General features: G+C 57.6%; 1 protein-coding gene across 2 annotated transcripts; it reads right to left on the bottom strand.

Annotated features, from left to right (window-relative positions):
- Positions 1 to 8: 8 nt before the first annotated feature.
- On the bottom strand, positions 9 to 25431 carry Nphs1 (NPHS1 adhesion molecule, nephrin). 2 transcript variants are annotated; one of them, XM_060366654.1, is made up of 29 exons: positions 25092 to 25431; positions 22940 to 23155; positions 22744 to 22866; positions 22476 to 22604; positions 21958 to 22039; positions 21496 to 21599; positions 20825 to 20952; positions 20580 to 20748; positions 20260 to 20417; positions 19953 to 20097; positions 19735 to 19859; positions 18204 to 18390; positions 17964 to 18093; positions 17675 to 17847; positions 16745 to 16885; positions 16318 to 16458; positions 15793 to 15914; positions 14798 to 14969; positions 14559 to 14715; positions 14319 to 14470; positions 12106 to 12217; positions 11831 to 12012; positions 8575 to 8631; positions 6292 to 6411; positions 6164 to 6194; positions 6021 to 6093; positions 5816 to 5909; positions 5243 to 5358; positions 9 to 2120 (listed from the first exon to the last, which is right to left on the bottom strand). In XM_060366654.1, exons 1-29 carry the CDS (start codon positions 25150 to 25152, stop codon positions 1989 to 1991), a joined length of 3732 nt encoding a protein of 1243 aa, XP_060222637.1. In that variant the 5' UTR covers positions 25153 to 25431; the 3' UTR covers positions 9 to 1988. The 2 variants fall into 2 exon arrangements, with proteins under 2 accessions (XP_060222637.1, XP_021496846.2); XM_021641171.2 differs by lacking the exon at positions 25092 to 25431 and adding an exon at positions 23240 to 23810.
- Positions 25432 to 25680: the final 249 nt, after the last annotated feature.

The following is a 25680-nucleotide window of genomic DNA, read 5'->3' as shown; positions in this document are numbered from 1 at the left end:
ACACACAATTTAAAACTAAAAACAAATCTTTTTAAAAAGGAGTTCTCCTCTCACCACAACTTACACAAAACAAGCAAACAAATTAACCAATCGATGTACATTTTTAATAAAGGAAAGCATGCCAGGCCTAGCAGCACACGCCTGTAACTCCAGCATTGGGGAGGCAGAAGCAGGGTCGTGAGTCCAAGGTCGGCAAGATCTACACAGTGAGACCCTGTCTCACAAAAAATCACCTGTCACCACACATGTGAATGGTGGCATGCCCTGTCAAGCACGGGACACACACACATGCACACACATCGCAGTAAAGTTTTTATTCCAAAGTGGGAATCTAGAATGCCACGGCCCCCGAGGCCGACGCACAGCACGCTCTGCTCGTCAATGCATCAACACTTTTTCTCCTGCATTACTCACGGTTCCTCCACTGCCCACGTGAGTTTGATCTCCTCCTTTTCCGTCTCTACGAATGTGCACCTTTTTGTTTTGAAAGGAAACTGAAGCTGCCCTGTCCCCTCAGTATGTGCCCCCTAAGCTCTGCCCACCAATGAACTCACAGGTGTTCATTCCGTCACATCTACATTCTTACGCCAGAACCTGCTCCTGTTCGAGCGTCGGTTTACACATTTCACAGACTGTGGAGAATAAAACAAAAACAGCCAAGACATGACAGCGGGCTCTAGTTTTGCTTATTAGTATGTATTTCAGACTTAACTGAACTCAAAATGAACTGAGGTTTTTGTTTTACTATGTTGGAGATTGTATTCAGGGCCTTATTCGTAAGAGCTGTACCCTTGAGCCACACCCCAGCCCCTCACTGGGGGATTCTAGGCAGGGGCTCCACCACTGAGCCACACCCCAGCCCCTCACTGGGGGATTCTAGGTAGGGGCTCTATCACTGAGCCACACCCCAGCCCCTCACTGGGGGATTCTAGGCAGGGGCTCCACCACTGAGCCACACCCCAGCCCCTCACTGGGGGATTCTAGGTAGGGGCTCTATCACTGAGCTACACCCCAGCCCCTCACTGAGGGGTTCTACGCAGGTGCCCCGCCATTGAGTTACCTCCACAGTCTCCCCTCTTTTAATTTTGAAGGTTTTAAAATAATTTTTGTTTTGAGTCAGGGTTTCTCTATGTAGCTTGGAACTCACTAAATAGTTAGCCTCAACCTTATAACCTCTGCCTCTGCTTCTCAAGTGCTAAGATTAAAGGTGTGGGCTGCCATGCAGGTTGGATTTATTTCTGTGTGTGTGTGTGTGTGTGTGTGTGTGTGTGTATGTATGTGGTGGGTGTGTACACGTGAGTGCAGGCGCTCGTGGAGGTCAGAAGAAAACATCAGATTCCCTAGAGCTGAAGGTACAGGTGACTGGGAGTCACCTGATGGAGGTGCTGGGAACCGAACTCAGGTCCTCTGCAAGAGCAGTAGCTGCAGTCAGAGCTCTTAACCCCTGAGCCGTCTCTCCGGCCCCTGTGTTTTTAGTGGCCCAGGCTGGCTTTGAACTTGTGCCTCTTCTGGCTCAGCCTGCTGCACAGCTGAAATGACAGGGGTGGGACGCCATGCCAGCTCCATACATATGTGTGTGTGTGTGTGTGTGCAACCTGCAGCCCAGAACCTCACACCTGCCAAAGCATGCACGCACGCTCCCACTGAGCACGGGCAGGATTTTAATAGGTCTCCCTACTTCTAAAAATTTCACTTTTGGAAAGCACAGCGAGCCCTAAAATGGATTTTCATTGTTCAGGTGTCTTTTCCAAACGGCTTTTTTTTTTTTTTAATTTTTTTTTTCTGTAGAAGTTTCATTCCTATAAAAGGAGTCTCGCTCGTCGCAGAGTCTTCTTGTCACTCGCACACATCCCCTCACGTCTTCTCCCGAAAAAGCCCGTGTGCTGGTGTCACTCGCTGCTCGCTGAAGCGGCTCAGCAGGAAGGGGAGGCGAGGGTCAGTGGAGCAACATGCACCACGACCGTAGGAAGGGCGTGTCCCGGCGAGTCTCACACCAGATGCCCCCTCAGCTCAAAGGGCAGAGAGCGCTGTTCCGCCGCGCCCAGGTCCGCTGCCACCTCGTCATACAGTGCCCACGGAGCTTCGTACTCGACCTCTGGCCAGCGAAGGTCATAGGGCTCCTACAGGCAGGGAGTGGAGTCAGAGCCACAGAGGTGTCCCGAGGGGCGTCGCTCCAGCTCGGATGCACACGCAAGCACATTCACACACATGCACACGCACACGCACACGCACACACACCACTTAGGAGCGTCCCAAAGAGCAAAAAAGCCTCGGGCCTGGTGAGTCAGCACACCGGCCTGCCATGCACAAGGCCTTACGTGTAATTCCCCGGGTTGTTGAAAGCAAAACAGAACCAAAGAGCCATCACACACAAACAGTCCCTGTGGCTCACAGTAATTCAAGTGCTCTGGGGCTCTTGCCTTGAGTTTGAGGAAAGCCCGGGGTACACAGCGACTTCTAGGCTAGCCAGGGCTGCCTAACAAGAACAAACCTCACCTCAAAAAAAAAAAAAAAAAAAAAAACAAACAAAAAACCCACAAAACTCTGTCTGTTGTCTGAAAGTGCAGTTTGAGAGAAGTCGAGGAGGGGTGAGGGCTGAGGTTGGGGAATGAGCAGACAGGAGTTCGTGATGACGGCACCCTATAATTACTCCCTCTTCTACGCCAGTGAGGACTGCTCTGTAATTAAGAGTTGAAGCTGGGTGTGGTGGCCTATGATGATAATCTTAGCACCCGGCAGTCCGAGGCAGGAGGATTTTGGAATTTGAGTTAAAAGCTTACCTGGCCTCAACATAGTGAGACAAAAGATAAATATATAGATAGATAACACACAGGCAAAATAACTATACCTAATAACAACAATAATAAAGTAATAAGCTGGGCGCAGTGGCACACGCCTGTAATCCTAGCGCTCAGGGAGGCGGAGGCAGGCGGATCTCTGTGAGTTCAGGGCCAGCCTGGTCTACAGAGTGAGCCAAGGACAGCCAAGGCTACACAGAGAAACCCTATCTCAAAAAACCATAATAACAACAACATAGTATAATAATAATAGCAGAGGGCCAGATGTGGTGGCCTAAACCTGTAATCTCAGTATTTTTAAATCTGAGGCAGGAGGATTACCATTAGTGAGAAAGACCTGTCTCTACAAACAAACAATAAAGCCACCTCATGGCGTCAGCTGTGGCATCTGTAAGGTGCCAGCCTCAACTCTGTCTGTCCATGGCTCCCAACACATTTCCCTATCAAAATGGAGACGGTCTGGTGTGGCGATACACAACTGTGATCCCAGCACTCTGAAGCTGAGGCAGGGGGATTGCCGGTCCAGCAGCCTGGGCTGCATACTGAGACTTAGGGGTGACTGTGGGATGGTTCGGGAAGTCATGACCCTTGCCACCAAGCCTGCCAACCTGCCTCCAACCCCAGGACTCACGCGGCGGGAGGAGAGAACTAATCTTTCCGGGCTGTCTGTCCCCTGAAGCCTCACCCCAGCACAGACTCTGTGGCCCGGGCACGGAAGCACACAATTAATTAATTTCAAATGGATGAGAGGGCCAAGATCGTCCACAGTGGCCCCTTTCGGAGGTTGCTCTGTGGTTGGACCGGGAGAAAATGGATGTTTCCTTCCGCAAACCGTGGCCCGGCATGGGCCCATGAAGCAAATACAGTCGCTCATCTGCTTCAGCGTTACCGAGAGCCACAGAAGGGTTGGTGATTTTAAAATGTTAGGGAAAAACCGGAGAGGGATAGTATTCGTGCTGCATTAAAAATCGCCTAGACTTCGACTTGCAACACCAAATATGAAGTCTCTCTGGGACGTAGCCTCGCGAGCTCATGCGCTGTGACTGCTTCTGCCCACTGCCAGCGAGGAATAGTTTAGGGGAAGGCCATATGTCCCGAAATGCCCAAAGTGCTCGCTCTCGGGACCCTGCGCAGAGACACCTCGCAGATTCGGCCAGCGTTTTCCAGGGAGCTCGCGGTCCAGCACCACGGACAGCGCTCCGGCGGCTGGTCACGGGGTGGGACGGTGGAATCAGGGCCTGGCGTTTCCGGCTAACATGGTCACCAGAGAGGCTGGTCAGGCCCAGGGCGGGTCGGATTTTCTATTTTTCACTTTTGAGACGGAGCCTGGCCGTGTAGCCCAGGCTGCCCTTGAACTCTCCTCCTGCATGCGTGGAAGACAAGCGGGGGCCACCGTACTCAGTTTGAACGTTGCGCACGTGTGTTATCTCCCTTGGCATGATGAAGTGGGCGGGTGAGAGGTCAAAGGGCCTGCCTGTCAGTCACCTGCCCGGCCACCGTCCTCGCTTCGTTCTGAGTTCTCTGCCCCGCTCCTGTCTATTGGATAGTGCCGGCCTGTAATCTCTGACCCCGTGGATGGACACCAACCACCACTGGGAGGTGGAGACGGGACTATCAGGGGTTCAGACATCCTCACCGACATAGCAACTCTGAGTCCAGTCTCAGAAACCCCCAAACCGAATGGTATATTCTACCCCGTCTCCGTGGTCGGTTCTACGCCATGATTGCGGCTGAAGGTGGGGCCAGCGTATCCCTGCACTGTGCGCTGGGGACCACTGGGAAGAGACTCGCTCTTTCTGACAGGGTGGAGGTCTGGGTCTGCGGGGAGATGTTTAGGGAGAAACCTTCTTCGGCCCGGTTGTGCCCCGCGGCAATTTTAGCACGTAACTTTTCGGCAGAGTGGGCCAAAAACATTCTCTCTGGGACCAGCAAGATGGCTCCGCCGGTGAAGGCACACACTAAAGCGGAAGAAGGGAAGTCCCACAGAATCGTCCTGGCATTCACAGGGAGGTCGGCAAGCGTGCTTATCATGACACACGTGTGACAAGAAACACGCCAGCTTTTGGAACCTCCTTCTCCCTGTCGGCCTAACCGGTGTGGTGGTGGGGCTAATTAGCCGAGGAAACCCATTCCCTCCTGACTTGTGCCTGCTGGCCCTGGCAGTGGGCGGGCTGGCACAGGACACAGGGGTACCAGGGGAAGACCCGGGTTCTAGTTTAGAAGGACTCCACCCGCACGGCTCCCTTTGTTGGCCCGCCGGAGACAGAGTCTCACTGTGCAGTCCAGGCTGGCTTTGAACTCCCCTCCTCCCTCCTCCTCGCTGGCCTCTGTGCCTCGGTGGTCCTTCCTGCCGCTGCACCGAGACTGGGTGTCCGTCACCGGGGCTTATCCTGACCGAGGCACACAGCAGGAGGTTCCAAACCCGGCGCTAAGACCCTCCTCACCGTTTGCACCTCATCGTAGACGGGTCCCCAGACCCCAGGCGGGCCGTAGGCTCTCTCCACCTCATCATACAGGTGTCCGGGGAAGGCCGCGTCCTCCTCTGCGCCATCTAGGAAGCCTGGCGTTGGTGGACATTGGGGGTGGGATGGGCCAGCCTCTCCCCAAAGGGGTCTAGGGTGGGTTTCCATCCACTGCTAGTGGGGAATACTCTGGGAGGTTCTGGAGCGCTCGGTAGGGGGGGGTGGGGGGTAGAGGGGGTGCTTAGCGGATAGCATAGGTCACAGGGTATGTCCTGGGAGGGGCGTCTTGCCTCTGGTCCCGTTCCTGCCTGGCTCCCTCTCCCCCTCCTGTCCACCATGCAGGGAGCAGCCCCTCTCTGTCACACACGGGGCCAGGCAGGCAGGGGCAGAACCCCCTGAAGGGAGGCGATGGGAATCCGGGCCCTCAAGCTGTCCTCTGGGGTATTTCGGTGACAGGAATAAAAAAAGTGCCTGGCGCAGCTTGGGCGCAAAGGCTATCTGAGGCCCAGACGTCGGGGCTGCCGGAGGTGGGAGTCCTGGCTGGGCGAGACTCACCGCGGCCATAGGACAGCTCTTCCGGCGTTGGCGACAGCCGGGGGCTGAAGTCCCTCCTGGAGCGGTACCGCGGCTCCCCGTCTGCTGTGCTCACCTGTCGCGGACACCCACAGACACACCCACAGATAGACACGCTCATTCGCCATGCCTGGGGGGGTCCCGGGGGCCTCGGCGACTGCCCGCGGCCGGGGCTGGCCGGGCTCACCGTGGAGCTCGTGTCCCGCTCCCCGCTGCGCCGACTCTCCTCGTAGTCGTTCCAGGCCCGCGGGTCCTGCGACCTTCGGGGATGGGGGCGGTGAGCGCCGGGCGCGGCCGCCCGCCCCGCCCGAGCCCCTGCGGCTCGCTTACCCCGCCTCCTCCTCCTCCTTCTCCGAGGCCTCTGGGAGGGACAGAAGGGCCGTCAGGCGACCTCCCCGGGCCCGGCAGGCTGTCCCCGCGGCGGCCTGGGGTCCCCGCTCTCGGGAAGACGCCCTCACCCTCGGCGAGCCGCCTCAGTCTTCTCCGCCGGAGGAGCGCCCCGGCGCAGGAGGCCGCGCAGAGCAGCAGCAGGGCGCCGACGGCGAAAAGCACGGGCAGCAGGGGCGCCCGCGGGGGTCCTGGGGGCGGGGGTGCCCGGGTGAACCCCAAGGCCCGGGGGCGGGCAGGGGGCGGGGGTGCCCGGGTGAACCCCAAGGCCCGAGGGGCGGGGGGTGCCCGGGTGAACCCCAAGGCCCGGGGGCGGGCAGGGGGCGGAGGTGCCCGGGTGAACCCCAAGGCCCGAGGGGCGGGGGGTGCCCGGGTGAACCCCAAGGCCCGGGGGCGGGGAACCCTGCTGGCCGCCAGTGCCAACCGGCCTGCGCCCGAACCACCCGGGAGCCCGGCAGGATGGGTGGGCTGAGGGGAAGGCCCGCCTGCAGGGTGGGCGGCGCCATCCCCCACCCCGGGCTGGGGAAAGAGAAAGCTGGCCTGAGCAGGGCCACCCTCCCCTGGGTTTCCCGTCCTCCCGCCACGGGACACCGACACCTCCTTCCTGCTTCCATCGGGTTCAGGGATGAGGAAAGCTGCGCGCTGGCCCAGCACAGCTCTCCTCCAAGCCCAGAGGTGCACCCAGGCCTGTCTTCCTCTATTGCCCTCTGCCTTGTGTAAATGCACCGTAAGGGTGCTGGGAATCGGATCCAGGCCCCCAGGGCTCTCAAGCACAGAGCCATCTCTCCAGCTCCTAACTGCTGAGCAGTCTCTCTCACCCTAAAGATGTACTTTTCTTAAGAGATTTACTTACTGACTTTACGTATGTGAGCGCTCTGACTGCCTGCACACCTGCATGCCAGTGGCCTGGGCCACTGCTTCCACTGGACAGGCCAGCCAGCTAGCGTTTGAGGTCTCCCTGTCCCTCTCCCAGGCCCCAGGCTCTTATGAGGTCCCTGGAGATCTGAACCCGGGTCCTCATGTTTGCTCCTCCTTCCCACCCAAGGGCAGGCGGGAAGCCTTCCGTCTCCCCGAGGCCGGGCTATGACTGAGAATCACCCTCCCCACGGCTCCATGCTGGGGCACGCTGTCTGTTTACAGTGGGGGAGGGGAGCTCCGCTTTCCTGCTGTCCCTGGACCCCGTGGCTGCCTCCGTGCCAGCACCCTACCCGGATAGGCACCTCCATTGTCCCACCGTGAGCCAGGTGACCGACTCACAGGTGCGGAGGAAGCCATCTGAGACCAGACCCGGTCCAGTGGTCAGCGGACCATAGAGATGGCGGAAAGCAGCCTAGAACTGTCCCCGCCGACGCACAGAATCACGGGAAATAATGCCTGTGGCAAACTTGTGATCCTCCTGCCTCAGCCTCCGGAGTGCAGGCAGGATGGGCATGCCCTAGCTAGCAATTCTTTTAAGAGTTAAGTCGGGCTGGGAATATGGCTCAGGAGTAAGAGCCATATTCCTGTGCAAGCAGGAAGGCCTGATCTGGAGCTTCAGCAGCCACGTGAAAAACTGGCTATGGTGTGTGTGTGTGTGTGAGGACGGAGGCAGGAGGCTCTCTGGGGTCTGCTAGCAGCTCAGCCTCGCCAAAAATCAAGCGGAAAGAGACTGGAGGGAGAGCCCAGCGGACCCGAGTTTGGTTCCTAGCACCCACATCGCAAGCCTCACAGCTGCCTGTGACCCCAGTTCCAGCGGATCCAAGGGCCTTTTCTGCCCTTTGTGGGGACCCCCACACCTGCCATTCACACACACATATTCAAACAAGTGAATAATCATTATTAAACCTTAAAAAAAAAAAAGCAGAGATCTCTAGATTCACTGACAGACCATGTCTCAGGGGACCAAGCAGAGAGTGACAGAGGACATGTAATGTCATCCTTGGGCCTCTGCAAGAGTACACACACACTCACACACACACATGTACATGCGTGGACATGCTCTCTCTCGCACACACACACACACACACACACAGAGAGGTGCATGTGAACACACAGCATTGAACAAAGCGACTACCCCAGGCATGGCGGCTCACACGTGGGAATCCAGCACTCGGCAGGCTGTGAGGTAAGATTACTACAAATTCATAGCAAGACCCTGTCTGAAAAAACACAGCGAAAAGAAGTGGGGCTGGGAGTGACCCTCAGGGGCAGAGTGCTTACGTGGCACCCACAAGCAGAGCCCTGGGTTTGAGCCCCAGAGCTGCAACAATGAGAGAGAGAGAGAGAGAGAGAGCAGTTTAGGAAAGAGGAAGAGTGGAAGGGCACAGGCAGGGTTGGCTGTGACCTCGGGGAGGGCCCGGGGAAGGAGCACTTGCCAGGAGGCCGCTCTGTGGGCAGCTGGTGGTCTGTGTCTTCAGGAGCCTGGTCCAGGCCTGCGGGAGAAGGAGATTAACGTTAATCCCAGGAACCGGATAAGCCCTAAGGACTCAAGCGCCTTAGCTGGTTTAAAGATCATGGGGACCGCACGTGGCTTCTTGGGGACGTTTTATCTCTTTATCTTTTTTAAGATTTGTTTTTTCCGTGTATCCGTGTCGTGCCCACGTGCATGTGTGCGCCGTGCGTGCCGGGATGACTCCCAGGATGCGTGCTGGTGACTCCCCGATGGCTGTGGGTCACTGTGTGGGTGCTGGAACCAAACCTACACCTTCCGCGAGAGCGACAAGCGCTCTTAACCCCGGAGTCCAGGCCCCAGCTCGCTTAGCGACATTTTAAAGACGACAATGTATTACAGCAGTTCTGTGCCAAAAATAACAGTGGATTATTAATTAGTGTTTTATAGTGTTTATGTTCCTTTAACGCAAACTACCAATTTGTTGAGTTAATGAAAAAGATGCCGGAGTGGGGGAGATGGCCCAGGGGGTGAAGGCCCTTTCCCTAAGCCTGATGACCTGAGTTCAATCCTTGGGGTTGGTGGTGGAGGGACAGAACTGGCTCCTGCAAGCTGTCCTTTGACCTCCATGGTCACGCTGAGGCACGTTTGCTGTGTATGTGATGGATGCACAATAAACACATAAATATAAAAACACTTAAAAGAATTCAGATGTATTTATATAGAGATTATGTAAGAAGCAATAATGAATAAAGGAAAGAGACTATTTGGTTGGAAGAGAGGAGCAAATGATGTTATTCTATTTTAATTAAGAAATGGGACAGTGAGCTGGGCATGGTTGTACACATTTTCAATCCCAGCACTCAGGGAGGAAGAGGCTGGCTTTGTCTACAGAGTGAGTTCCAGGACAGCCAAGATTACACAGAAAAACCTTGAAAAACAAAAACAAACATAAAAAGAAAAGAAAAATAATATTTTAAAAATAAAAAGCAGAAATGTCTTTAAAAAGAAAAAAATAAATTTAAAAGAACAGTTTAAAGATATTTTTCTCTGTTGGAGTTCCATACCAGAGATACAAATTAGAAAATTAGAGCAAGGGAGGTGGAGCCTACCTTGGGCGACAGCAGGGGGTGGGGAGGACGGAATGGAGGCTGCAAGGATGGGAAAGGACCCTGAGATTTCATGCAGAAGGAATCTGCCACCAGAGGAAGGCAGAACAGGAGGCGCCCCTAGGCTATGGAAGCGGAAACAGCACGGGACATTTCCTTTACATTTAGGCCATAATTTTGCACTGTCGGAAGAGAACACCAGACACGCCTCCTTCCTTAATCCTCACAACGATCTGAGAGGAGCCCTCTTTCAGAAACCCAGGCCTATTCTAGCTGGGATGGTGGAGCACACCAGAAATCCCAGCACTCACAAGTGCATTTCCAGGCCACCTGGGTTGCAGACTGAGATCCTGCCTCAATAATCAAAAACAAAAAGGCAGAACAGAACAACAACAACAACAAAACAAACCACCCCCTTATTGAAAACGGAAATATTTTGCTTAAGGCTACAAAACTCGGTAGGTAAACTTCAGGCTTCTATAAATCAAGCCACAATTGGCTAACTCCTGGGCCAGTTGGATCTCAGTGTGCTCACTGGTCAGTTTCTTGTGGTGCTGGGGCCATGGGCCTCTTGCTTTGAGACAAGAGCTCCACTGTGCAGCCATGCTCCCAGCCCCTCACTGGGGAATCCTAGGCAGGGGCTCTACCCCTGAGCCACACCCCTGACCCTCACTGGGGGATTCTAGGCAGGGGCTCTACCACTGAGCCACACCCCAGCCCCTCACTGGGAGATTCTAGGCAGGGGCTCTACCACTGAGCCACACCCCAGCCCCTCACTGGGAGATTCTAGGCAGGGGCTCTACCCCTGAGCCATATGAGCTATATCCCTAATGTCATGGATCATCTTCAAATAATTTGTCTGCATCTTCATAGTTAGTGTGTGGTGTCCTAGATCATCTTTAATATTCCCTTAGAGTCCTCTTTGTGTCTGTGAAGCCAGAGGTCATGGTACCTCTTCATTTCTGGCACTATGAAGTTGTGCTCTCTCCCTCTCTCTCTGTTTTGTTTCCATGTATGTCTATACACCACACACAAGTCTTGTGCTCCCCAGGCCCTGGATCCCTTGCAACCAGAGTTACGGACTGTTGTGAGCACCATGTGGGTGCTGGGAACCGAACCCTAGTTCTATGAAGGAGCAGCCAGTGCTCTCAACTTCTTAACTATCTCTCCAGCCCCCTCTTCCTCTTTCTCCTCTTAATCGGGTTTTTTGGGAGGTGCTTTTGTTTGTTTGGCTTTTTGTTTTTGAGACAGTGTCTCCCTATGTACCCTGGGGAGCCTGGAACTGACTACATAGCCAGAAAGCCTGTGATTAGAGTTTGGCCGATTATTCTCCTGGCAGTTTTGCAGGACGGAAATGGAATGCCCTGCAAGGTGCAGCTGTGGCCTTGTCACACTCACCCACTCATTGATTCTGTGTGGGTGGGAGCCGCGGAGGCGAGAGGACACAAGTTCCTGGAGTCAGGTCTCTCCTTCCATGATATGGGTCCTGGGGACTGAACTTCCGCCGTCAGATTTGGCCGCAAGCCCCTTCACCCACGGAGCCATCTCACTGTTCTCCCTTTCTGTTTTTATCATTCAATCTAATATAAACTATTTATGTTCTTAACTGCCTCCTACACACTGACGCAGCTAGAGTCTCATTTCTTTTTCAAGTTTTTATTTTCACTCAGAATTATGGCTGCCTGTGGGGGTACACACCTTTAATCCCACCAGCCAGGAGGCAACTGAGGGTGGGTCTCTGAGTTCTGGGCCAGCCTGGTCTACACAGTGAGCTCTGAGCTGGCCAGAGGTCCACAGTCAGCCACTTTCTCAAAAGCCAAAACAGAAATACCCCTATTTTCTCATTTCCTGGTCATCACAGATCTGTGAGTAAGAGCTAGTCCCTAGCGTGTATCTGCCTGAGTTCAAGGCTTGTCTCCAGCTCCTCCTGGCTGGGCGACTTTGGTTAAGTTGCTTAACTTCTCTGGGCCTGACTTCATTCATCTGTAAGTGGCAGAAATGACAGCATCTACTTTGCTATACCATCCCAAAAGCTGTCCAAAGCAAGCAGACAAACAGACCCCCCCAAAACATCAAGAAGAAAACAACCAACCCCAGAAACGACAGCAACAACCAAACCCTGCCTCTTCCCACCTCGGGTAGTGACGGAAACGTGGATCCCCTTCGCAGTCAAGCCGCTGTCCCCCAGGGCATTGCTGGCCAGCAGCCAGATCCTGTAGCGCGTAGACGGCTGAAGCCCGGCCAGAGTGAAGGCGGTGGCCTGGGCTGGGAGGACGTCCACGTAGAAGAACCCCGGCGTCTCCAGGGCCTCGTACCTGCGTGGGGAGACCAGTCCGTGGGGCCAAGCGTCCCTCCACGTGGTCTGCCCCGCCTGGCCCCCACCCGGCCTGCCTCGGCGGAGGCCCCACCTGATCTGGAACCTCTGAGGCAGCCCCCCGTCGAAGCCCGGCTTCCACTCCAGCCCCACCGAGTGAGGGGTCACGCTCACGACCTTCAGCCCCAGTGGGGGGTCAGGCCGGCCTGGGGAGAGGAGGGAGGGAGTCGTCAGGGCATACAAAAGGAGTTTAGCAGTTTCCCTCCGGGGTCTCCAGGGAACGACGGGGTCCGTCCTTTTTATCCCTAGTTGCCATGCGCAGTAAGCTTACCTCGGTGGCTAAGAGCACCTGCTGCTCTTCCAGAGGACCGGGGTTCAATTCCTAGTACCTACATGCAGCCCACGACCACCTGTGACTCTGCGGGTGCCTGGCACACATGCACGTATGCCCAGCACACATTCACTCATACACACGACATGAAAATGAACAAATAAATGAAACAATGAAAAAAAAAACTTTTTTTAAGTTCGCTTTGAACACCGAATCTGAAAAGCCCAAGTGCTGCTTTCGGTGATCCACAGGTTGAGGGCAATGCTCAATTTTCTTCTAACATTTTTTTGTTCGTTTGAGGCAGGGTCTCTCGCTCTCTCTGTAGCCTGGCTGGCCGGGAACTCACTGAGCTCCGCCTGCCTCTGTCTCCCTGGTGATGGGATCAAAGATGCACGCCATGACACCCAGCTACAAACAATTTTGTTGTTGTTATTCTATTTCACTTACTTATTTTTGGGTGTGCATGTGTTTTGGGGCGGTTGGTTGGAGTACAAGTTGAGGGGGTTCTTTCTATTCAGCATGACGGTTCCGGGGAGGGAGCTGGGGTCCCCGGCCTTGACAACGAACAGCGTTAAGCTCTGAACTCTCTCGCTGTGGCCCAACTGATTCTTAAAACGTTTACCTGCCTGTCTGTCTACCTACAGACAAGGGTCTCCAGGTAGGCCTCAGGTGAGCCTGGAGTGTCTCGGGCCTCTGGCCTTAGCTGCTGAGGTTACAGGTATGCACCCCTAGACTGGTTCTTCCCATACATTTTTATTGTTTGTATTGGTTTTTAAACAAGCCACGTCGTTTACCAGCATGGCGGCACACGCCTGCAATCCCAGTGCCTCCGGAGGAGGCAGGAGGACCAGGAGTTCAAGGTCAGAATCAGGTACAGAGCGAGCGAGACGGCCTTTGCTCAGACCTGCCCTTCAGCAAAGTTTCCTCAACAAAGATAATTCTTCCTTAAGGCGTATCATAACGTTCTCTCTTTTAAACATTTACTTTTTACTTTATGTGTGGATGTCTTGCTCCCATGGGTGCTTGTTCATGCAGAAGGCCATTGGGATCCCATCAATCAGCCACGCCCACTAATCAACTCACATTCCATCTTCCCGGTACACGGTTTTCATGACCACATGACCGTGAGTGTGGGCCGTGGTGGCACACATTAAGCCAAGCACAGGCAAAGCAGAGACAGCGGGTCTCTGTGAATGTGAGTATAGCCTTGGCTACATAGTGAGCTCCAGGCCAGCCCTAAGAACAAATGTAACAAAGTGCTGATTTAGAAGCCACAGATGAGTTTTGTGAGTAAATGAATCTGCAACACACACACACACACACACACACACACACACGCGCGCGCGCGCACGCACACGCACGCGTGTGTGCCACCTCACCTTTTTACTTAACCTACGTCTTTGGCAATTACATCCTGAATAACCTTCCCAACCACACTCTCCAGCCACGTGCTTCTGATGGAAACGACCTCACTCCTGGCAGGAGCGACATGAGACTCGGTCTTGTCAACCAGTGTGAGGCTGAAGTGCAGCCTCTGAGGTACAAATCTCACATCTCCTCACAGTCGTTAGAAGGGACAGGGCTGTATCCCCGAATCTCACATCTCCACACAGTCGTTAGAAGGGACAGGGCTGTATCCCCAAGCTAAGCTCAGTGATGGGAATTTACCCAACGAACACAAAGCCCTGGATCTGACATCCTGCAACCCCCCAATAACCAAACTGGCAAGACTCCACCGTCACCCAGCCCTTAGGAGATGAAGGCAGAAGAATCACCATTGTGAGGCAGGTTTGGCTACACAGAAAGTCTGAGGTTAGCCTGGGCTACACAGCAAGTTTGAGGTCAACCTGGGTTATAGAACAAGACCTTGTCCAGCCAAAACAAAACTCCCTTCCCATTCTCGAACACCTCTCAGACACCAGAAACACTTCCCGGTTCTCGCCAACCCCCCCATCCTCCCAGAGCTCCCGTCGTACTGATGCTGACGAGCTGGATGTTGGTGTGGTCCGAACCGAGGGCATTGCTGGCCGTGCATGTGAAGAGGGCGTAGTCCTGGGCTGCGGACACGTTCGTGATGGTCAAGAGGCTGCTGTGGACCACGCCCTGGTGGTACCTGTGCTCCGTGTACCTGGAGAGGGGGCGCGGCGGAGCTCAGAACGGAGAACCGGGGCTGCGTGAACAGAGCTGGGGTGACGCCCGGCCCCATGAAGCTTCACCTGGGGTCCTGGAGGTCCAGGGGGACCCCATTTTTGGTCCAAACGAAGTCGATATTGGGGACCCCCCGGGCACGGCAGTGGAGCGTGGCTGAGCTGGTGCTGTCCCCAGCGGCAGCCACCTTCGTGAGGGGCGTGGGGTGATCCATCTGGGGAGCAACTAGGACAGAGTGAAGGTCAGGGTGGGGAGGAAGGAAGCAGGCGAGACGGGTGGGCCACAGGTGCACCCTGAAGTTACCCACATCTGACAACAAGCCGGACCAGCCCCCTGGCCGCGGGAGCCACCCCGTTGTCCACCACGCACTGGTAAGCACCGGCCTGCGCCAGCTTGGCCTGGTGAATCCGCAGCCGGCCCGTGGGTCCCTTGGCTACCATCTCCACGTCGTCCAGGCTCAGATCCTCCTCCTCTTCCCCCTGGCACCCCAAGACCAAGGAGCTTGTCCACAGTCTGTCCTCAGAGCCTCCCTCAAACTGTCCCCCTTAGCGCCTCCAGCCACAACCCACTGTCTAGCCATCTGCAGACATCTGTCTATCCATCTGCAGCGCACTGGTAAAGCCCGCCCTTGCCTAGCACGCCCAAAGCCCTGGACCCAGACTCAAGCACTAAAAGGCAAGCTGACCAGACTGCATAACTGTTCACACACACACACTTGAGAGGAAGAGGCAAGAGGAGCCCGAGTTCAGAGCCAGCCTGGGCTGCAGAGCCAGTTCCGGCCAACCTAGGCTACACGGCAAGACTGCGCCTCGAATATCGTGTGCTCTGATGATAACACAGGCCTGTCATCCCAGCACCCCTCAGGAGCATGCCTGAGCCAGCCATGGGCGGCACACCCCTGTAATCCCAGCCCTGTGGGAGGCAGAGGCAGGTGAGTTCAAAGCCAGCCTGCTCTGCGAAGTGAGCCGGGGAAAGCCAGGGTTGCGCAGAGAAAGCCTGTCTCGAAAAACAACAAAACAAAACAAACCAGCAAACCAAGAGCACGCTAGAGGCTAGCGTGGGTTACGTCACCAGTGGTTCTCAGCCTGCGGGTCACGACCACTGTGAGGAGGGTCAAAGGACCTTTTCACAGGGCCGCACATCAGATACTCTGCGCGCGCGCACACACACACACACACACACACACACACTCATCCATTCACCTGCCATTCCATAAAATCGGTTCCTGCAAGCGCCCTGAGCTTAGAGTCGCGCGGCCTTGCCCGCACGCGCACACGTGATCCACTCACTCCTGGCGCTCACCAGCCTCTCCCAGCTGAACATCTCCGGGAGGATGGGGTTGGCGTCCACGGTGCAAACGATGTCCACGGAACCCCCCACATTCACCTCGGTAGGGTCCCGGAGCGCACGGATGGTGGGGGCATCTAGTGGGAGACGGGGGCTTGGAGAAGGCGCCCAGGCCCTGACGGGGCCTGCGGGGGAGGGGAGGCTCCAGAGGGAGGGGTGCGGGAAGGGGGTACGGCCTGCCCTTTATGGGGGGAATTCTCAGCCGATTTCCACCCTTGGTGTGGGCCTCTGTGATTGGCGCCTGGTGTGTGTGTGTGTGTGTGTGTGTGTGCGCGCGCGCGTGCGCGCTCCCGAGGCGAGGGGTCCCTTTCTGTGCAGATCCCACTCGGGGTCTCCCTGGCCGGCCAAGCAAGGGCTTCCCAGGAGGGAGAGCCGTGGGGCGGGTGGTTCTGGGGCTTCTCCACCAGGAGGCCCCAGGTGGGCGACCCCTCGAGCGGGCGTGTCCTCGGGTCTCCCCGGCTTCCGGGGGGGGGGCCTCACAGTGCACGTGGAGCTTCAGCAGCGCCTCGGCGGTGCCCTCGGAGTTCTGGCAGTGCAGCTGGTAGACGCCGTCGTCCGCCCGGGTCACGTTCCACAGCTGCAGGGCCCCCCCGGGCAGGATGCGATGCCGGGGCCCGCCCCCTGCGGACGGCGGGGTGAGGGGCCCCGAAGGCCGGCTCAGCCCGCCCTGCATGCACACGCCCCCGCGGCCCCCGCATCCCCCCGAAGGCCGGATCAGCCCCCCCTGCATGCACACGCCCCCCGGCCCCCGCATCTCCTCCGCATGCGCGCGCCCCCCCCGGCCCCCCGCATCCCCCCGAAGGCCGGCTCAGCACCCCCCTGCATGCGCACGCCCCCCAGCCCCCCGCATCCCCCCGAAGGCCGGCTCAGCCCACCGCCCCGCGCCCCCCAGGCCCCCGCACCCCACCTGGGCTGAGGCGGTAGCCTCGGAAGGTCCAGTTGAAGGCCTCCGGCGCGGGGTTGGCCGACACCGACACGGGCAGCAGCGCCTGGCCCTGCTCCACCGCCGTCACCGCCAGCACCTGCTCCCCCAGGAACTCCGGGGGGTCTTAAGTCAAGCGCGTCGGTGAGGCTGGGCTCCCAGAGGGGGAAGGCCCGAGTTCAAGGGCTCGGCTTAGGGCCGAGGCTGGGCTCCGGTGGGGGGCAGGGAGACTGTCAGAGCTGAGCTCTGCGTGGAAGCTGAAACCTGGGGCCCTTAAGCTGCCGACCTCCCCCGCTCACCTGAGGGAGCACACACACACAGGCCTGAGGGAGCACACACACACAACAATCCAAGGTAATTAAAAAAGGAAAAAACCCAAGCGGGCCGTGGCACACGGGAGACAGAGACAGGCCAGTCTGTCTGAAGTTCTGGGCGGGCCCGAGGTCCACCGTCAAGCACTGTCCAAAAAAACCGAGTTAGCGATACGCAGAGCCTGAGGCAGGAGGATTGGTGCAAGTCCCTGGCCTTCCGACTCCACAGAGAGAGTTCCAGGCCAGCCAGGACGTAGAAAGACATTCAAAACTTCTAAAATTTAAAAGTCGAAGCGGAGCAAGGTGGCGCACACCTTTAACCCCAGCATTCGGGGAGGCAGAGTTAGGCGGAGCTCTGTGAGTTCGAGGCCAGCCTGGTCTACAGAGCGAGTCCAGGACAGCCAGAGCTACCTACACAGAGAAACCCTGTCTCGAAAAAAAACAAACCACACAAACAAACAAAATTTAAAAACGGAGAAGCCAAGCTGAAGGTGGGCTGGAGCTGCCGCGGGGTCAGGGTGAAAGCTGGGAAGGTGATGAACTCTGGAGAGAGGTCAAGGCGAGGCCCGGGGGTCTGCAGGGGTAGGGGGGAGAGGGCGCTTACACAGCACGTGCAGGCGGTAGAAGGAGCTCACTGTCTCGCGGAGCGCCGTGCTGTGGGCCCGGCAGGTGACCCGCTGGCCGTGGTCCCGGGACGACACCCGAAGGAAAACACTCGTGGCCGCGGCGGAGCCTTTGAAGGGCGCGCTCAGGGGGCCCGCGGCCACGTCCTCCAGCCTGGGAAGGGAGGGCCGGGGCTGGGAACCGAACCCTTGCCGGGGAGCTGAGGGCACGGAGGGGGCAGCCTGGGAGGCGGAGGGCACGTGGACGCGGTGGGCCTCCTGGACACCCACCTCTCTCCCTCCTTGTCCCAAGACAAGTTGACCGGGGGGTTGCTGCTGACGCTCACGCAGGTCAAGTTCAAGGCGTCGCCCGGGCGCAGCGCCGACGAGTTGGCCAGGATGGTCAGGTTGGTGGGGGGGACTGGGCGGGGCAGAGGGTCACGGGTCGGGAGCCTGGGCGGCCGGGTTCGGGGTCCAGGCCCCTCCCTCTCCGCCCCGCCCCCGCCCCCAGCCGCGGGCCCGCGCGCTCACACTGCACCACCAGCTGCGTGGACGCGCTCAGCTGACCCGCCCTGCACGAGAACTTGGCCCGGTTGTCCGAGGGGCCTGCGATGAGCACCAGCTCGCGGGAGAAGGTGCTGCCCGACTTCTCCACGCTGCCCAGCTGCACTCGCCGGGGCTGCTGCGGCGGCCGGGGCTCGCTCACCGTGCGCGAGTCCTGCGCGCACAGACGGGCGCGCTCAGCGGCGGTGCCCGCAGGAGCGGGGCAGGGGCCGGGATGGGGGACCCCGGCTCCAGCCTCTCCTGCCTGCCTTGGGAGTGTTGGGACCCCGTATGCTCGCGCGGACGGACACACACACACACACACACACGCACACACACGCTGACCTCACCAACCCTCTCTGCCAGCTGCGCGCACCACACACCCACAACCCAGAGCTGGGATGTTTACAGAACGCTGTGTGCCAGGAAACTCCCTTGAAATTCCCAGACCCCGATGGGATTCTTGCTCTCTTCTTGGCCTCCGCAGGATCTCATGTAACCAGAGTTGACCTCAAAGCGAGTCCTTTCTGTAGCCGGGGATGGCTTTGGAGGCCTGGTCCCCCTGCCTTCACCTCCCAAGGGGTGGGATGACAAGCGAGCCACCTCTCCCCGCCAGCTGTGTTTCTTAAAATGTCTGCTCTTCAGCTGGAGAGATGGCTCAGCGGTCAAGAGGGCTGGCTGCTCCACCAGAGGACCCGGGTTCGCTTCCCAAGCCCCACATGGCGGCTCACAACCGTCTGTAACTCTAGGGGATCTGGTGCCCTCTTCTGACCTCCTCAAGGCACCAGGCATGAATGTGGTTTACAGACAGAATAAAATACACATTAAAATTAAAAAAATAAAACCTAAAAGTTTCAAAACCTGTCCACTTTCCCTACGTTTCTCTGACCTTTTCCCTAATTCCGATATTATCCCTCAGCTATGCCTCTCTCTCTCTCTCTTTTTGTCTCTCTCCATCTGTCTCTTTTCCTTCCCTCCTTAGCTTCTTTTTTTTCCCTTAACATTAATTTTAATGTGAATGCTTTATCTCTAGAATTTCCTATCTTGATCTAAAGTTCCTTTTTTTTAATCCTGGAATTATTTTTCCAGACTTTCCTGAACTCTCCTAGGGTTTCATTATTTCTCATGGCATTTGTATCTTTTCAGAATCTCTAAAAGTTTGCAAAGAAATACAGGTTTCTCCACGTTCAGGGGTGTGGAGGGGACAAGAGGATCAAAGGGCTGGTCAGGGTTTAATCCAGGCAGAGGCAGCCAGATCTCTGTGAGCTTGAGGCCAGCCTGGTTTACATAGTGAGACCCTGTCTGGAAAAAAAAAAAATTCAAGGCCAGCCTGGATTGCGTAATATTTTGTTTTAGGAGAGAAAATAGGGGCTGAGAAGGTGGCTCATTCAGTAAAGTGTGTGTGCTTGCTGTCGCTCACTTTCGTGTACACACGCACGCGCACACGCACACACGAGCAGATAAATAGAAAAAAAAAGACAGGAGGAAGGAAAGGAGGGAGAAAGGAAGGGGCTGTTACCTTAAACCAGGTGAGAGAGGGGTCTGGGTTGCCTCCAATGGCCAGGCACACCAGCCTCACCCGAGTCCCAGCCCGGAGGTCCTGGCCCTCTGGGGGTCCCTCAATCCACAGCTTCTGGGCAGGGTCTGGTGAGAGCCGGGGAAAGAGGGACGTTTTCGTCTGGGCTGGGGCCTCAGGGCGAGGCCTGTGAGTCCTCTCTGGGCTCGAGGAGGACTCACATTTCACATTCAGGGTGAGCGACCTCTTGAAGGTCTCCTTGCTGAAGGCCTCGCTGAAGGCCTCGCAGGTGAGGGACAGGCCGTTGTCCTCCCTCCTCATCAAGAGTGTCAGATTGGACATGGAGATGTAGCCGCCATGCAGGCCCTGGGGGGGAGCGGGCTTCAGACCCCATGGCCTGAGCCCGGCGGACCCCAGCAGGGACACGCGCGTTTCCCCCCTTCACACCCAGGAACTGGGGCCTCGGTCCGCGCTCCTCGGGGCCCAGGGCCTCCGGGGCCGTCAAGCCATCCCCACCCACATCCTCACATCCATGACTGTCTCATCCGTGGGCAACAGCTGCCGTCCCCCCAGCCACCACCGCAGCAGGACCCGTGGGCGGCTGGACTTGGTGAGGCAGCAGAGGGTCGCGTTCTTGTTCTCAGACTGTGACACAGAGCCCAGGATGGTCACGGCGCTGGGGGGGACTGAAGGACAGACGAATCAGGAGAGCTGGGAGTCCAGCTGGGGGTCTTTAACCCGGGCAGGTGGGGGTAGGGGGCCGACGGTGAGGTCTGTGCCATCAGGCCTGGCGTGAAGGCTCGGAGGGCTGCCTGGGTGTGGACGGAGAGGGAAGGAGCGGGACGCACAGGTGACCTGCAGCGTGATGCTCCGTTCCTGGGTCCCTGACACGCTGTTGTAGGACTGGCAGCTGAGCCGAGCTCCGTGGTCCTCAGGCCGCACGGCCATCACCAGCACGCTGCGCGCCACCGCCTGCGCGTGCTCTGTGCCCCAAGCTGTGGACACTGGCTTGCCGTCCTGGACACGAAAGCAAGCCTTGTTACCGCCACGCTGGCTCCTGGTCCCCGCTGCCCACGTCAGCCTCGACCCTCACCTTCAGCCACTGCAGCGTGGCGGGTGGGTTTCCGCCTCGGGCCGTACAGGGCACCTCCACGCTCTCCCCTGCCCGGACGTGCCCCTCCTCCAGGCCCGGCCAATCGATGACAGGAGGGCCCGGGGGGACTGGAGAACACAGCGCACTCAGGGAACCTGGGAATCCCTCCTGTTCTTTCCGGGCCCCATGACCTGCTTTAAATCTCCTTGTGTGGGGATGGGAGGTGGCTCGGGAGGTGAGGGTACTTGCCCACAGGCCCAACAACCTGCCTTCAAGTCCTACGTGACAGAAGGAAAAACCTAACTCCTGAAAGATGTCCTCTGACTTCTCCAGTTGGTGTGTGCGCATGCACTCAGGCATGAATGCACACACATTAGCCTCCTCCTCCTCCTCCTCAAATCTCAAATTTCCCTGGAATGTTTGCTTTTTGTTTCCAGGGCTGGGTTTGAGATCTGGGCCCATGCACACCCTACACTGGATTCCGGTGCGGAGCTCCGTAGCCCAGGCCTCAGCAGCCCCGGCTGGCCTTACTGTTCTGCCCCCGCCTCCCAGATGTGGGGTTAAAGGCACACAACACCAGGGCTGGTGACGGATGCCTGAACTTTCTGCCATTCTTGAATCTCCCAGTGCTCCCAAATCCTCCACTCCCACAACCCCCCCCCCCCACTTACACAGAACATTCATGGTGAATGAAGCCTTGATGGGAGTGTCCAAAGCCGGGCTGGACCCCTCACAGACCAGTAACTGCCCGTTATCCGAGCTCTGCGGGGTCACCCTGGTATGGGGGAACAGAGGTTTCTGGAGTCAGAGTCGTCATCTGAAACTTGGGGGGCCAGGATGAAGAGGTGGTATCCCAAGCCCCATGCTGAATGATCCTAAGATTTGGAATCCCAGGGGAGAGATTTGAAGGTTCAACAGTGAGAACCGGGGTGCCTAAGGTCCTCATCTGGCCTAAATCTTTTCCCTTCATACCTACAAACTGGGGGTGCCGCCGGGGAGTTCTGAGAGTTGGGGGAAAGGGCTGGGTCCAGGCATTCCTACAACTCAGAACCCACACTTGTGTTATCAGGTTCTGAAACACTTTCGGGGGCCCCTGGAGGTCAGGGCACAGGGAGGGCCCCCAGCTTGCGCACCTGGCTTCGGCCTCTGTGGTGAAGAGCTTCTCCTCGGACCCCTCGTTCTCCGTAGAGGACACGTCGGATACAGCTCGTCCACCTTGGGGCAGAAGAAAGCTGCATTTTCTCTGAGGCAGACCCAGGAGCGCGCCCCGGACGCCCTGGGTGAGCACGGCACCCCCTCCTCACTGGCTCTGGGGGACAGGAAGCTGGGGTTCCAGTCCTGTCCTCCCACTTTCGGGGTCCTGTGAAGTTCTAGGGTTGTCGGGGGGGGCGGCGGCGTGGGCCTCTCCTTCCTCCTCTCTCCCGCAGCTGCGGCTTTGACCTCCCGCACTGCCGCTGGCACCCGCAGCTCACCTGCGTGCTGACGCCCTCTCCCTACCCCAGACCAGCCGCCCTGCAGTCTCCCGGCTGTCTCCCCACAGGCCCTTTCTCACCCAGCACATCCCACGTTGGCCTCGTTGCCCCGAGTGGTACCCAGGGAAGACACTCGGCCAGCAGTTCTGGGCCGTCCCTACCGGTCCCCCCACACTCACTCTGGAAGAAGGCGATGTCAGGTGCTGGTTTGGCGTCCCCAGACACACAGGTGACCGCGTACTCCTGACCAGCTACCCAGGTAACCGTGCTTCCTGCCTCCGGGGTCAACCGAACCACCCTGGGGGGAACTGGCGAGAAAGGCCAGAGCCAGTAAACCACTGCTGGTCTTGGAAGCGAAGGGCTGGGGGCTCGGGAGCTCGGGCTCCCGGGTCTGAGGAAGAGGGCTGGGGCGCAGACTGGTCCCGGAGGGGAGACGCTCGGCCGTACCCAGGATGGAGAGGATTACTTTGGGAGACACGAAGGCAGGCCCCACGGCCGAGCGGCTGACTTGACATTCATACTCCGCGTCGTCACTGAGGTCGCAGGCTTCGATGAGCAGGTGGAATTCACCTGGAGATGGCGCCCCCAAGGTCAGTACCTCGGCCTCCGCTGGTGGCCCGGGGCCCAGGCCCTGCTCGCTCACCTTTGGCAGGATCTCCTTCCATGCTGTACCTTGGGAAACCTGGGATCCTAGGGTTGGGGCCCAGCAGCAGCCCGTCCTTAGCCCACTGCACCACACTGCCGGGGGCCCTGACCCCACACCTCAGCCTAACTGTTGTCCCTTCCACGGCCGTCAGGTTTTCAGACAGATCCCAGAAGCCTCGGGGAGCGGAGGTAGGGACTGGTGATGGGGCCAGGCCTGGGGACACAAGGAGATGGACAGTAGGAGACAAAGGTGGCATGTGAGGGCCGTGTGGCACTTCGGGGCCGGCGTTCCACTCACCTGCCGTCAGCGTCCCCAGGAGCAGCAGGGGAATCAAGCAGGAAGTTCCGGGAGTTGGGGTGATCCCAGGACGGCGGGCGGTGGCTGCCTTAGCGTCCATCACCAGCCCTTGGTTTGCTGCTGTCTTCCCTGCGTCTCTGTGTGTCTCCTGCTTTTCTTTTGAGCTCTCTTTTTCTGACTTATCCATCCTTCCTTTCTTCTCTTCCTAGACTGCTAGCATTGTCTCTGACTGTCCCAGTCGTTCTGTCTGGGAGTCTTTTTTTTTTTTTTTCTGTCTTCCCCACCCCCTGTTAAAGGTTCTTTCTGAGTTCCAATCCCAAGTGCTCAAAAACGCACACTTTTTCTCTCTTTCTTCTCTCTGTTCCTCTGTCTTATCTACCACCCCCTTTCACCCACTCGGCACTCAAAGAGGACCAGCTGCTCGGGGCCCAGCAGGTTCATGAACCTGGGAAGCCATCAGCCAAAGCATGGACCCAGTTCTTGGGCCCAGTGTGTGCTCACACTGCTGTTTCCCTCAAGTCCTTCTCGAGTCTGCCCAGCCGAGCAATGAAATCCCCTGTCAGCACATGCCAGGGACATTCTCTGGTGCCTCCCCAGCCCGGGTGACCCCGAGGTCCTGGGAGAGCATTTCTGACTGGGGCCATCTCCCAGCTCGGATGGAGCCCAGAGCAGGACCTGTGTGGATGGGAGGGCACCACACACACAGACACACACACACGCACACACGCACACACACACATTCATGCTCACACACACATGCACACACATTCATGCTCACACACACACACACACACACATGCATACACACACACACACACACACACACACACACACACACGGTGTCACCCATGCTCTTTGTAGCCCAGACAGTGGCAAGTCCCATCCCTCCCTCGGTGGCATCAGGCACCTCTGCAGGCGAAGGTGCAAAGGTGTGGTTTTAAACCAGGGGAGTGTGGGAGAGAGGGACGCCACTTGTGTGCATGTGGGTGTGAGAGTGTTCTCGTTCCGGGGGGCGAGAGTGGATTTCCACCTGTGAACGCATCTGGAGTGTCTGGCTGCGTGCGCAGAGAGCACCGGGACAGTCAGGAAGGACCGTGTCCACAGGCCTCAGTGTGTGCAAACCTGGTGAGCTCAGACACAGGTAAACAGAGGGCACGGGCCTCTGGAAACCACAACACCCGAAGCCCGAGGCCGGGTGAGAGGCCTCCTGTTTTCCTGAACTCCGCCATCTCTCCTCTCTCTCTCTGCGTCTCTAGCCAGGATGATTTATCTTTTCATTCTTCCCCTCATCTTCGATTCCGTCTCCCACCTCCTCCTCCCCCTCCCCTTCTCATTTCTGTCACTGTCGCTGTCCTCCTCCGCTGTCACTCAGCAACAGGAACTCGTTATATGCTCGCTCTCAGTCGGCCTGCCCCTGTGCCTTCCTCGCTCGGTTCCCCTGGCTCCGAGGCCTGATTCTGATCCTTGGACCTTAGAAGCATATGCTGGCTGGCCTGCCCCAGCCTGGGTGCACAGATGCATTCGCCGGGGGACAGGCCCCTGCTGTCTGCTCATCTCCTTCAGGAATTGCAACTGTTCGATTTAGCCCCATACCCCCTAGAAGCCTCCACCCCACCGCTGCCGTTGCTCCCAGAGGCAATCTGGGCATCTGGCCTGAGCCCCTCCCCCACAGCTGTCTACAAGGATGCGCCCCCTGCACTCCCCCCCCCCACATTCCCTTCTCTGACCCCATCACCACCTCTGGGGAAACGGATTGCGAGCGTACAGACCTAACCGGGAAGGCTGTGTCAGGGGGCCTTCACCAGATGGTATCCCCGGGGGTCAAAGTGCAGAGCTGGAACCTTTAATTAACTCAGCCTTACTGTGTTCCTTCTCTGAATGCTCCGGGGGCCCCAAGCTCTCCGTTTTTCCATGCCGGGAGCCCCAGAGGGCCAGGAAAGGGAAGCTGTGTCAGGTGTCTGGAAAAACAGCCTCTTCACCCGACTTCCTCCCCAGGACCCAGGAGCCCTGGGCTCAAGCCTGTCCTGTTTCACAGCACAGAAGCCGGGAGTTCAGGTCTAGGTGTGGGGGCCCCCAGGAATCTTTTCCAGCCGGCCAGCCCGCAATCCCTCAACACTTCTGGAAGACTCAGCACAGATGTCCAATCTGTTGGTTTTCCAATCCTCCCTAGCCAGTGGGGGTGAGTGAGAATGAGATTGCCTGTCAAATCCGGTAGCTTTAAGACTTAAAGACCAGATATTCCGAACTTGGCCCAGCTGCACCATTCTGAAGGCTGCAGGGCTTCTAAGCCAGCAGAGGTCTGAACCAGCCCCTCCCTGCACGTCTAACCCTCTGACGTTTAGAAGGACCAGGCCGAGCCTTGGGTGCCGCTTGGTCACGATAGGCCCGGGACTGTCAGGCCGGGGGTCCCAGCCCCCCAAGCCCCGTCTGTAGGCTCAGGG

Source organism: Meriones unguiculatus, chromosome 14 (genome assembly GCF_030254825.1).
Source record: "Meriones unguiculatus strain TT.TT164.6M chromosome 14, Bangor_MerUng_6.1, whole genome shotgun sequence".
Classification (NCBI taxonomy): Eukaryota; Metazoa; Chordata; class Mammalia; order Rodentia; family Muridae; genus Meriones; species Meriones unguiculatus.
This window is presented reverse-complemented; position numbering and strand designations above follow the sequence as displayed.